The sequence below is a fragment of the Apteryx rowi genome, unplaced genomic scaffold (genome assembly GCF_003343035.1).
Source record: "Apteryx rowi isolate R43461 unplaced genomic scaffold, aptRow1 scaffold_264, whole genome shotgun sequence".
NCBI classification, from domain to species: Eukaryota; Metazoa; Chordata; class Aves; order Apterygiformes; family Apterygidae; genus Apteryx; species Apteryx rowi.
In genome coordinates, this window is record NW_020449019.1 from 265,605 (window position 1) to 279,168 (window position 13,564).

At 46.6% G+C, this 13,564-nt stretch overlaps 1 protein-coding gene across 18 annotated transcripts in view; it reads right to left on the bottom strand.

The window, feature by feature from the left end:
- The window catches only part of LOC112967126 (ankyrin repeat and KH domain-containing protein 1), a 128,406-nt gene extending 118,547 nt beyond the window's left edge, over nucleotides 1–9,859 (bottom strand). For 6 of the 18 annotated variants that reach the window (XR_003253858.1, XM_026067913.1, XM_026067911.1 and 3 more), the window contains exon 1: nucleotides 9,409–9,687. Coding sequence is in view for 17 of the 18 variants with exons in the window: in XM_026067913.1 (XP_025923698.1) it covers nucleotides 9,409–9,687 (279 nt within the window). In the remaining variant the exon portion in view is untranslated. Of the gene's footprint in view, nucleotides 1–9,408 lie in introns of all 18 variants that reach the window. The other 12 variants (XM_026067914.1, XM_026067918.1, XM_026067912.1 and 9 more) reach the window with 7 other exon arrangements.
- Nucleotides 9,860–13,564: the final 3,705 nt, after the last annotated feature.

The window sequence follows — 13,564 nt, forward strand, 5'->3', positions numbered from 1 at the left end:
TTGGAGGCTGGCCCAGGACAGTCTTTATTCCAAAATATATTAAGCAATTACGAGATAATGAAACAAGCAGATATAGAATCTGGTCTGTAACGTGCTTATTTCAAAATACGGGTTCATCCTGCAAAAACTACTGCAGATGCAGTAGAAGGATGCATACAGTGCTAACTTTACACCTTGTCAATGGACACAAGGAAGGCAACTTTCAAAGCAAGTATGGTCCAGAAGTCTGATGTCCAGGTATAAAACTGTGTGGTATATTCCTGATGTGCTAGCACACATCTGAAGCAACCCCAGCATTAACTTCTGATTTCAGAAGCTCCTAAAAGAGATGGGTGCTAAATCAGCAACCAGACAGGCCCAATATTGTGGCAGCAGAGAGTAGCTCCTCTCTGAGAAGTCAGGCCCCATCAAAGGATTTCAAGTCTGGCACCCAAAGTCTCTAGTCAATTCTGAAAATTATGGCTAGTGTTTGAAACATGCTGATAAAATAATAAATCAGAATTAATGCTTTATAGGACTACTCTTCCATGTCAAAGATTGATCCTAGGTTTCCAATTTTCCTGTGCTAATACTAGCAGAAAATTCATAAGCAGTCATTCATGAACAAGGGCCTGTCAAATGGTCTACAGAAAACAAGTTTAATCACTTATCTAATTTTTCCTTCTTAAGCAATCAATTGACACCAGATATCCTTATGTCAATGACAAAATCAAAATTGAACAATAATTTAAGTAGTTTTGGAATACTACAAACCACATCTTATCACACATTACCCAGCAGTCTCTGGATAAAGTTGCCTGATTTCAGGTTCCTCCACAAAGAAGAAATCTGCAATTCATTTTTATTAAAACACGGTTCCACAACAACAAGACCAGGACATAACTGTACCCTCAGTTAACCATCACAAAAATAAGGCACAAAACGCAGATGGAGTCCTCTTAGTACAAGAGGCAGGCAACATTAAAAAGTTCCTTTGCAGAGCAGAAGAGAAAGCAACAAGGCTTACTCATTATTTCAGGCACTACTTCATAAAATTCCCTGTCAAAAAACAGGCTACAGCCATCACATATTCAATGTCTGATAAACAGAAGCATAACTATGACTAAAGTTTTCCTAATTGACAAATGAATCTTTTATTTTGCAACAAGGAGCTGCCCGTATACAGAACTGGAACTGATGGCTGAAGTATATTCAGAATTCACATGAATCCCAGTAAACTGACTACCTCTTCTCGATGTGTACAGTCTCCATACTCAAGAAAAACATTAAATAAAGACAGACCAGTAAACCTAATGTAAGCATCATTTACAATTTACACTAAGCACTACATATTTTCACATATTCAGCCAACTCTAAATCATGTTTTCAGTGTTCCACCTCCTTGGGCTTTCAGATTCCCTCCAACCAAACATTTTTTATACCTTAATAATCTTCCCTACCCTTCTCGTCACCTCCACTCAAGAAACAACAGGTATAACTCAGTATTCTGACTTCACTGAAATATAAAGTAGGATTGCTGTATAAATTTATCCAGGGCTTCTGGGATGGAATACTTACTCAAGTATTAAATCACAGACATTAAAACAAAATGAAAGAAACTTTGAAACACAAGATAAATAAATGCATTTGTTTACTGATGTAAAAGCCCACGCCTAACTGAGATGGCAAGTATTCTAAGCCCCAAGGAACACCTTTCACACTGATGCACAAACTTAAAAAACATAACCTAAGTAATTTCTAGATGACCTTTTAAGATCTCTTGTCTATCCAAAGGGACACAGCACTCAAAAGCACATAAATGGATCTGATAAATGTACCGTGATCTAGTAATTAAATAACCTGTTCCCATCTCCACCTGTACCTTTCAGGCAGAGTGTAGTCTTAATATCTAAAATGACTAAACAATTTTAAGTTACCTAGAGGTTTATACCAGACTGAAAATAATACTGGGCTTCCTACTGTTCTCAGAGCTGAAGCTAGTCGTAGCCTTTTTTTCCACAACCTGTATAATTAAGTTGGTGTGTGCTCTACTACTGCAAAACCAGCAAACCCCATAATGTACCTACCAATCCATCAGTTACCCACTTAAAGAAAAACTATCATAATGAATAATGCAGCAGAGTCTCAATCTAAAATATGTTCCACTGAAAACCTCAAGACGTAGTAGGAAAAAGGGCTTTAAAACATAAGTATTTTAGAAAAAAACAATGAGAAGATGTACATTCTACTCTAGGTATTAAGTTTAACTTAACAAATCCTAAGTGTTTTAAGTGTCTACTTCATAGACTCCCTTTTCCCCGGCTGTCCTGTTGTGTTGAAGATGAACATTTGCTCATAACAGATGATGCTACGAAGCCACCCTCATTGAGGAACATGCCTTGGATGTAGACCACTCAGCCCTAAAAGCTGATCTCTTTCGTCTTGGTTTGAAACAGGACAGATTTATTACCTATCGGCCATTTGGGATCATTAGTTTTATTCATGATTTTGGATAGGGAAGAGTTCAACGGGGTTAGGGATTTTCCTTTTAGAAACTCTTAGTTAATTAATAATCTGTGTGCTTTACTAAGGCAAACGAGGACAGTAACTTACAGACCTAGCTGAAACTTTATGTCCATGGCACATTAAAATAATTCAAGAGACACTTTTTAGTCGGCTCAGTATTTGTCAGACAGTAAAACATTCCATTTCTTATTTGACAAATAAGAAATACCTGTATACCAGTCCTACAGGAAAAAATAATTTTCAAAATCACTTCTGGACAGAAGAGCCAGTAACACATGCTTATTCTCACTTACTACCAGCATTCTGATAAACAAAACATAATAATTCAACCATGAATAGCTCCACTCAACCTAGTACACTTTTCCTTCAGATTCCGGGATACTTCAGAAGAGCTAAAGATGAAAAGAAGTTTGAAAAACCTCTGCAAAAACCCCTCTTAAAAGCAAAAGGCAGAAAATGATGACTGAGCAGTCTCATCCCATGAAACACAACTAGGAAATAACAGGATCCTGTGCAGGACCAATTCTTTTAATGTCTTATGGTCATTCATAAATGTTTTCTAGATGTGTTTGAACAGATGATACATAATACTGCAAAAACTGAAAGCCATTTCTAGTAGCTTATAAAAACTTCAACTAATCAACATTTTCCTAGCTAACATTAAGTAATGAATTGCCAAGAGTAAAAGGAAGAAAATATACCCTGTTATGATGCATTTCCATAAATTTCACTTACTCAGCTGTTCCTCCAAAAAAACACAAAAATGAAACCTCTGCCCCTTTATAACAAAGGGGGAGAGCTAGTTTTCAGAAAAAAAAAGGAAAGATAATCTATCTATTAATGAAATAGGCTTGACTGAGTTGTAACCTTTTGGTATATCATTCTAACTAAATGAACTCTTAAATCTGAATATTAATTCATTTGCGCCCGCTTTTTTCTCTTAGTCAGAGACAGCATGGTTTTATGACATGGACTGCAGTAAAAGGGTGCTATAAAAACAGTATTTATATCATTTGAAAGATAAACTAATTTTTAGTCTATCATAGAAGATTAAGGTTGCATGAGATACCAGTGAAAAGGTTTATATTAAAAATAACACCTCAGGCCAGACACTTTTCAAAAAATTACTAAGTTTACAAAAGAACTTGAGCAACCCACTGATTTCTGAAATCTTACTTACAGTATCCCATTCCTTACACAGACATTCCCATCAGGGGGATAAGCTTTACAAGAGGACTTTAGACAGTATTTGCAATAGAGTACATGGTCCGGTATTAGGAAGGAAAGGTATCCATAGGAGGGAAATTAAAGCACCCTACTGCTTAGTCTGAAGTCCTGGGGTCCTGAGCTTAACTGATACACTGAGTTCTCCAAGGAGTTCTCAAACAAGATGTAGAAGCTACTTTTCTTTCTTCATGAAGCTTTTTTTTTTTTTTAAGTAGGAAAGAAATCTAGGAAAGGTTCCTTTTTTGATGCAAGTCAAACTTTTCTCAGTTTTAAATTAGAGAAGAGAGGCATTTTGCACCCCTCCCCCGCAACAATGACTTAGTACTTCTAGAGTATCTTTGTGTTAAAGGAACTCAGGATGACTTAATTAGATCAAAGCTATGCAGCTTTCTCACCTGCAGGGGCCAGAACCCAGTTTGGAACTCCCTCACAAGCATGCCAGTCCAGTAATGCAGCAGATCCCAGTTCTAAAGGCCAGACCACATGCATGCACAGAAAAAAAAGAGTGACTTTGTATTTCCTTTCCTTCCAATTCTACTCTTCTTTTAAATGAATGTGGCAGGGATGGTTTGAGCTCTAAGTACAGGACAATGTTGCAACAGCATCATTCATCTGTCCTTACGGCTGCATTTGGGGATCCTCTGAGACAAGGAAAGGAGAGATGAGAGCATCCCAATATCAACTCCACCAGGAAGCAGCTGGGTAGCCCCAATTTAAATCAGAACATGAGAACTCTTAATTTCCCAGTTGCAGTCTTGCTTTGCATTAACGTTGAAATGAACCCTTTTTCCCCAGACTATAACTAGTTGACTGATGAAACCGATGTGTAAATTTGCAACTAAATATAGATGTTCTGCTAAATTTGGTAAATCTCTCCTAACCAAGTGAATGCACCACATATTGTATAATTATATAGTAGTATTTCACATCTTTACTTTTTGCACCTATCGTTAGAAAATAGTTGCTGACATTTATTTTAGGTCATTTACTCAAACTGGGTCAAGCTGCACAGAAGAGAAACTAGAATTTTGCAAGAACTTTTAGAAATCAGTTCATTTTAAGATGTTATTGGATAGGAAGCACTAGCTATAACTAGATAGATTGTTTCTAACTACTGCAGGCCAGACTTCCAGGATATCTAGCGAGATTTTTCAAGAATTAGATGCCTAATCAGGCTGGACATGAATGAACACCCTACCAAACAGCCATCTGCATCATTAGGCATCTAAATACTTTTGGAAATCTTGACCAATTATTCCTCAGTGTTTTCTAATCAATGAATAATTCTAAAAGAAAAGAAAATCTTCCAATTTGTTAGGCCTACTTGCTCAATTTTGAATGAGCTAGTCAGAATAAGAAAAACCTTAACTGCTAAACTTTTTTTTTTTTTCTTTCAAAGAGAAGGCTTTTTTGCCTAATATTATCTATCCTAACTTGCATCAATTTTTTGTATTTCTATTACTTATGGTGGATAAAATGCTGATATTTACATTATTTAAATATAATATACAAAGCTAAAAATTTATAAGCATTAAATTAACCTCAGAAGTCAAAGATGTGTTCTGTACACAGTTTAAGCAGTGCAATGTTAAAAGGGTTTACTGACATAGCAATTACTCTAATAAATAGTTTGTTTTAAATTGGCAATATAATCTAAGTATTTACTTTTAATCTAAAACCCAGTTAAAAAATTTAAAAATCTAAAACTTGTTAAGAAAAAAAAAAAAAAAAGATTAAGCCCCCCCAAAAAATCTCCAAGTACTAAACTAATTTGGAGTGTATACCATTAGACTATTAATTCTACTTATTGTAGGAGTTAGGTTATGTCTGATTTTTAATTATGCTTTATGTAAATACCCCCAGAGACTTATGCAATAGGTACAGGCTTAAGTAAGGCAAACTGGTGGAGGCAAGCAGCCTGCTCTGGAGAGGGAAACTGAGAGCCCAGTTGACTCTATAGCCAGAGTGGGTGAGTTTCAGTTGCCACTGAAGAACTCCAAATCCCTGAATTATAGAACGCAAGAAACTTGCTACATTTATACACTCACAGCCAAAAGCCACTTACTGAACTGAGCTCCAAGATCCTTTGGTACTTTTGTCAGCGCAGCTGGCTTCCCATACTTGATTTACAACGGATCAGCAAACCACACAATCTTGCAAGCACTAACACTGCCATATTTATCATTTGCTTCAACTCCATATTTCTATGGCCCAGTTTTTGATAAGAACCTGCACGCTTTGCGGCCAGAAGTTCTCAACAACCAAGGATCCTCATACATGCACTATTAATCACCGCACTGCCAACATGCCATCACCTTGACCCACAGGCTTCACAACTAGTATCAAGGAGGTAGTATAATACTCATGCCTTTGGCACCACTTAAAGTGCCAAAAAAATTCATAAGGAATGGTAGCAGTATACTTAAATTTATACCAGAATTTCACTCCAAACAAATTGCAAGCTGTGTCCAAAAACCGATTAAGTTTAGAAGGCAACCAAGCAACTATTTACAGCGAGGCCAAAACTATCTCGTCTCTCCGAATGTAATCACTGGTGAAAAATTCTCCAAACACTCAAAAGAGCTATACCTTCACGTCTATTTTGCTAAGAAATAAGAAAAAGCCTCCTGGCCTGTTCTTTTAATACCCAAAGGCATGCTTCAGCTTGCAATTGCTTCTATTTGCATTTTATATTTTTAACTGGCAATTCTAGAAAAGATTCAATACAGCTACATTTAAATTTCACCTTACAGACCTTATACAACTGATTTATAAAGGACCCATTTCAATCTCTGTTTTTCCAAATGACAGCCCAGTGACTGCCATAAGTGCACACTGAGCTAGGAAATCAGAAAGCTTGGGTTCTACTCCCTGCTCTGCAAAACAAGATGAACTTAGCATCCTCTTTTCACTGTCTTCATCTGTAAAATGGGGACAGTACTCCCTTTGTAAAGTACTTGGAGTTCTGAGGTAAGAAATGCAATTATTTTCAGGAAAGTTAAGCTAAAATATATTGGTCCTTTCATTCTCTAGATAAATACTTCATTATAGTCTTCTTCCTGCACTTCCCTGATGATTTTCCTTTCTACTTAAACTGCCATTTTGACTAATCCAATTATTTTAGCATATTAAAGTCAGACTAATACAAGGATACAAAAACTAAATATCACTGCACACACACAGCACAGCTTACAGAATATCGTACCATTATTTTTATGACTTCAAATGTAAAGAAAAGAGCACAGATCAAGGCAGCATGGCAAACACTCACTTTATTTATTTAATTCTCCCTTCTAGTTCTCACTAATTCCACTCACTGGTAGTAGCTAAAGGCATACACCCAAATCAGTGACTCATGACACAAGACCACAGTCCAAACAGTCACTGGGTTTTCAAAGCAGTGTTGTTGAAGAACTGCAATGTTCCATCCCAGGAGTTTAATTGCTTTTTTTGGAAGAAAAGAACATGAGCAACAGGTGCTTCTTTAGTTCTCACACATGCACAAGAAAATTGAAAAGAAAATTCAGTCTTGGTCTTCACAACCATTCCCAATAACCTAGCAAGGCACCACAGATGTGAGGCACATCCTTCCCAGCCACATTTCTCCTAGGGGTTGCTCCCTGCAACCAGAAACACACAACACAAGAAAGCCCCAGTCAATTTCAGCTTCAGACATTCAGCCAACTCCTCTCTAAAGGTATTCTGGAAGTCTCAAAGTGTTTAAAACCCAACTTTTTTTTTTTTTTTTTTGGATGATGTATTTTAAATAAGAAAACTGTTCTCAGTTTTTTCAAACAAGTAATTTTACTTTAAGAGCTGTTCGTAAACCTTTTTATATTTGGTCCTCAATGCTAGACTATTATAAATGATGTCTGGGAGTTTTACCTTTCTTAATACTTGCTATTGTTCAAAGAATCAACTCAGTGTTCAGTAGACACCAGTTCTTAGCCTCCTTCAAATAATGAGGAGGGTTCAAAAGGGATAAGCTTCCACAGCAGAACTCCACCATTCTGATCTTGTTAAAAAAAGCCACAAATATTCAGATATATTCCACTTTATATCACTTTCCAGGTTTTATAACTAATAAAGAGTATTCCCTATTTTCAAGGATGCCTTAACATGTGAATGGACAGACATGAAAGTCATCACAGGCACTGGAAACTTGCAAATTACTTACATCCTATCCTACCTGCAAACAGGCCTTCCAGCTGCCCAGAACCAGTATGTACTTGAACATGTAATCTCGTATCATCGTATGTTTGGAATACCAATCAAGCAAGGAGTGTTCACACACTGCCTGATCATTAGATATTAAGTGTCCTGACATTAACACAAGCTATAGTCTTAACTTAGGTTAGATAGTCATGAATGAAGTGCGCCATACATGTGAGTCTGCACCAGTTTAACTACATTTTAATGTCATTTCAGATTTCAGGATGGCTAGGCAAAAGACGACACTCAATGGAAGACAGCAAATTTAGACATGGAAGGAATGAATGCTGGCTCCCCTCCTTCCATTTCTTCAGAAGTGAGTAGATAAACTGTTCAAGCCCCCAAAGAAAAAAATGGCATGTACCACATGGGCTGCATCTTCTTCCTCCTGCAGAAGCATAAAGGAGTACAAAAGAGTGGACTCACAATAAGCTTCAAGTGCTAGACACTTCCTCCTTATTTCCACTAAGCCTACAAAAGGGCTATGATGGTGGCTGGGATCTTAACTCTTCCTTCTAAGACAGGAGACTAAGGAGATAAGATGCACCCATTACTGCACAATGAGTAGGCAACAGTAACATATAAAAGTCTTAATTCATCTGCTCTCCCTAGGCTACATAAAGCAGTAGTAGATGCAAGTTTACATACCTAAATGCACCATTTTGGTTGGGATAAGGCTCCAGTCCCTCCCCCACACCTTTCCCATAAAACTCTCTGCAGGTCTGGAAAAATCAAAGAAAGACTCCTCCATTATCCTCTTCCATTTCTTCTGGAGAGAGGAATGTTGGGTAAGAAATATTTCTCTTCTATAAAATTACATATAATCAGGAATTCACAGAGCCTGAGAACCCTATATCCTTCCTACTAAGTCCAGGGCAGCAATATTAGGGGCTAGAGACTTTATTAGTCCTTGAAGCTAGAGACAAGGAGTCTGCTCGGTAGAGGGGCTCACCTCCCCCTCCAAACCAGGTTCAAAGTGGAAAGCACTCCTAGAGGTCAGGAGGAAGCAGAACGGGAGACATTTTTCTCCAGCCCTCCACACGCAAAAAGGCAGCGGCGAGCGACGGGCCCGGCCGCCCCAGGAGAGTGCAGGCAAGGCGGCCACCACCCTCCTCCCCCAGGCCCGATGGGAGGCGTGGTGGTGCCCAGCCCCCCTCCTCCCCGACCCGCCGCTGCGAAAAGGCCCTCAGACCCCGGCCGCCCGGGGCAGCCGGGACCCGCCCCCGCGGCTCCGGTGCGGCCGCGCCGCTCACGCCCATTGCCGCGGGGAGGCCGCGGGCCGCCAGCGCAGAGGGAAGGGGGTGTGGTGCGGGCCGCGACCCCCGCGCCGGGGCCGCGCCGAGCGCCTCGCCGGCGGCAGGAGCGCCCGGCGGCGGTGAGCGGGAGGGGGCCGGCCCCGGCTGCCGGCGGGGCCTGTCAGGAAACGGCGGCGCGGCGGCCGGGCCCGGCCGTGGAGTCGCTCACCTCGGACACCTCGTCCTCGTCGCTGCCGGAGCCACCGCCGCCGCCCCCGCTCCTCAGCACGGCGGCCGCCAGCTTGAAGTCGAGGGCGGCCTCGCCGGCACCAGGCGCGCCGGGCCCTCCCGGCCCGCCGGGCCCGGCCTCCCCGAAGAGGCGCACGGCCCGCAGCCCCAGCGGGGAGGGCCCGGCCGCGGCGGGCGGCTCCGCGGCGGGCGGCGCGCGGGGAGCGACCGAGTCTATCTCCTCATCGCCGACAGGGGCGGCGGTGCCGTCCGTGAGCATCGCGCTGATCCGGGGCCGCCGCCGCTCGCAGAGCCCAGCCGTCTCCGTCCCCTCACAGCACCCGCAGCAGCGCCACTAACTTCTCACACCCTACCCGGGCCGCGGGCGTCGCACCGCCCACCCCGCATGCTTCGCCAGCTCCCATTGGGCGAGCTCGCCCGACGGCGAAACATTATTGGACTTAATACCCGCCACTCAATTGCTCGTCACTCGCTCCCAGCATGCTGCCTTGAGAGCACACGCCGAGGCGGTTTGTGCCCCTCGCCCCGCCCGGTTCTCGCTGCCTCGCTTCCTGAACTTTTCGGGAGCTGATTGGCCATTCGGAACATCAGTCTTGTGCCTTGCCGGAGTTGTGAATGACTATTGGGCAAACGGGCCGCCGATCAAGGCTTATATGAGAGTATCGGACTCTGATTGCTCAGAAGGGACATCGCTCACAACGCACGGCGTCTGGCGCCGCCTGATTGGTCCCCCCTCCCCTTCGAATCCTTCTGAAGGTCTCCGTCAGCGCGAGAGGATGTCACACGCCCGTCCGTCCCGAGCCGCGATTGGAGAAGCTTGCTGTCTATTAAGGCGTCAGCCCGCCCCCTCACTTTCCACCCTCCCACCCCGGGCCCAGGCCGCGATTGGCTGAGCGGGCCGTCACTCCGGCCACCTGCCTCTCCGGCCGCCTCCCCGCGCGCAGTGACGCCAGCAGCGCGCCCACGTGGCCGCTGTCACCGCCGCGCACGTGCCTGGCGGGGCGGGGCCTCGGCGGGGGCCTGCGCGTGGCCGGAGGAGCAGGGTCGCGCGCCCTTGGCCCGTGCCCCCCGCCCGCCCCGGGCCCGTCGGGACGCGCGCGCTCTGTCTCGCGGCGGGCTGCGGGCGCCGAGCTCGTTGGGGCCCGCTCCGGGGGAGGCGGGTGGAGCCCTCGGCGGGGACCCCCGCGTCCCAGCGCCGCGGTCCGGAGCGGAGGGAGGAGCTGGGTCGGGCCGGGCCTCGCGGCCCTAGCCTGGGCAGCGAGGAGCCCGCCGAGGTGCGGGGGCGGGCCGGGTGCCAGCAGGCCGCGCAGGCAAGGCACGCGCCGCCATTTTGCAGGGCTGCCCGGGGCCTTTGCGGAGAGGGGGCTGGCGTCGGAGGACGTTGTGCTGGAGGGAGGCTCACTGCAGAGACGCCAGCAGGGAGGGGGCCGGAGCCAAGGGCTGTCGGGCTAGTGGAGGGGAGAGCTACGTCCCACGGCATGGGGATCCCAGCGTTGGTGGTGGCAGCTGGTTGTGGCACCGTGGTGCTCAGGGGAGAGCAGCTCTTCCCTGGCTGGGCTGCATGGCATAACCAGATCATTTATCCAGCAAAAACAAGAGTCAAGCTTGTTTGTGATGTGCAGCATGTTTTGGGGTACCGTTACTTGCTGTCCCCAGCATACCCTGCTGTGGGCACAGGGCCTGCAGAGAAATCAGGGAGGCACTAGATCCCATGCAACCCTCTGGCAGTCGCTGGTCAGGGCAGTGCCTGCTTCTGCTGGGACCTTCTTCAGCAGGTTTAAGGCCTGGCTCTGGCTCTAGCTGTTGCGTAGCCTGGACCGAGGCCTTCCTCCCTTGCCAGGGCAAACCGGAGTGGTGAGTGTCTGCATGTGATGGCTGTGTGGGCTTGGCCCCAGCACCTGCTCACCTTGCACAGACCTGTGAGTCTCTGTATCGCCCCATTGCAATGACAGGCAAATCCCAGAGGGTATTTAGTCTTCCAAGTAATGCCGCCCACTCCCTGGAGAGGCAGATCGGCAGCCGCATCATGCTCTAGCGTCTGCTGTTTCTCTGCTCTGTGCCTTCTGGAGGCTCCCAAACCTTTTGCAACCTGGATTCAGGCTGCCCTGGCTGCAGGAGTCAGCCCTGAGCCACTCTGCCCTCCTGCTGGTGTTAACCTGCCAGCACAGCGCTCCACGAAGTCATCCCCAACCTGTTCTCTCCAAGCAATGTGGTTCAGCTGAGGCACGTTTAATAGTGGGGTTTGGAAACCCGTCTGGCCTGACAGAACAGGGCTAGGGAGGGGCTGGCCTGCAGCCGTGCCAGTAGGCCTGAGGGCACAGTGACAGGCAGCTGGGAGTGGTGGAAGGCAGTAACTTTGCCCTGTTTGGCTGCGGCAGGCGCAGTGCATCTCACTACAGTGCTAAAGTCCAGCTCTGTGGCTTCCCCTCACACATGGGGCCCCAGCTACCTCAAAGGCTGCACACGTGAGGAGGGTTAGCACAGGCTGCGACGCCACAGTCTTGTGCGCTGCGGATGGTACAGGTGATAGGAGGCATGGCGTGGGACTTGCCACTGATGGGTAGGATGGGGCACGAGCAGAGCACGGCCTCCCAGAGATGGCTGCTTGCCCCGTGCCTCTTGTCATCCCTGCAGAAGTCGTCATGGAAATTTCTGTGCCACAAGGGCCAGGTGGGAATTTTACAACAAAATCAGTTTGGATGGAAAATGTCAGTTCACTGATTCAAGTACTTCTGCAGAGATGTACTGGCAGAGGGATGCACCTGTCTACCTGCAGCAAGGACCAGCCCCTGTATCTGTCCCTGTCTCCTGCCAGCCTCTCAGATGTCATACCTGCCCTCTCCATGACAGTGGCCCTGGGAGCAGATGCAGAGATGCCTCTGGCATCCAGTCAGGGATACAGACAGGAGCCAGTTTCATGTTGTCCCTCTCCTGGCAGACCCTTGGCCTCGCTCTGGTCCTATGTGTGCTATCACTGTAGCACAGAGGACATCTGCAGAGGGGCAGCCATGGATGGGGTATGTACATGGGGAGCAAGAACATGCTGGGCTAAGGGAAGGGAGTCCCAGCAGAGAGGATAGGCCAACAGCAGAGCACACATCTTTGCATGCCCATGCCCTGCATGGGCAGGATAGGTGCAGCCTTCCCAGCCAGGATCTGGCCCCAAGATGAACCTCGGGTCCAACAGGAGTCTGCTGGGCTAGAAAGATGGCTCAGCTCATGGGGAATGGGCAGCTTATGCAGGCTAGTGTGCAGCACTGACTGTGCGGTCCAAACCAGATCCAGGAGCTGCATCTTGCTGCAAGAGAGGTTCCTCATCTGGCCATGCCTGGGTTTTGCCATGCCAGTGTTTAGGGGCAAGATTTCGGCTGACCTGAGATGAAAACATTGTTTTCCCACCTGAAGGAAGAGCCAAGCAAATGGCACAAGGACAAAGCACTCTTTATTAAAACAAACACAAATTATCTTTAATTATCAGAGTGAGTTTTGCAATGCAATGTCACCAGGGTGCCATAGGGCTCTCGCCAGCCCTGCCCTGACTGAGGGATGCAGTGGCTCTTCCACAAGAGGCGGGTGACCCACTTCAGTGCCAGAAGGGCCAGGCACTGCCCTTCTCTGGTTGCTTCTTCCTGGGTGAGTCCCTGAGCTGTGCCAGCAGTGGGCAGCTGGCCTGGGCTGCAGCTCCCAGCGCATGGAGGGGCCTGAGGCACAGGCCCACCTCAGGCACCAGCYGGTATGTGAGCATGGCCTGGGTGTGCCTGTCTCACCACCAGCCCTGGGTTATCACCCTGGCTCCAAGCAGGAGCTGATTTGGAAGCAGGAGATGGAGTGACACCGCAGCACGCTGTGGCTCGAACTGACAGGCACTGTGGGCCAGCCCTGTCAGTCCTTTGCCCCTGTCCATCAGCCCCTCACTCCAGCATGCCGTCCTCTGGCAGACTTTGGCCACCTCACTGGAAGATGCAGTGGCTGTGCTGAGCTGTCAGACGCCTCAACCTGCGAAGGGCTGTACTTACCCAGGGGAAATTCTCCTGAGTGTCTGTCCCAGCTCCTCCCTTCATCCCAAATAACCCCCTTTGGGCAGCCCAAGCCACTGCGGTGCTGGAGACTGCCAGGCTGTAGGGACACCAGCAATT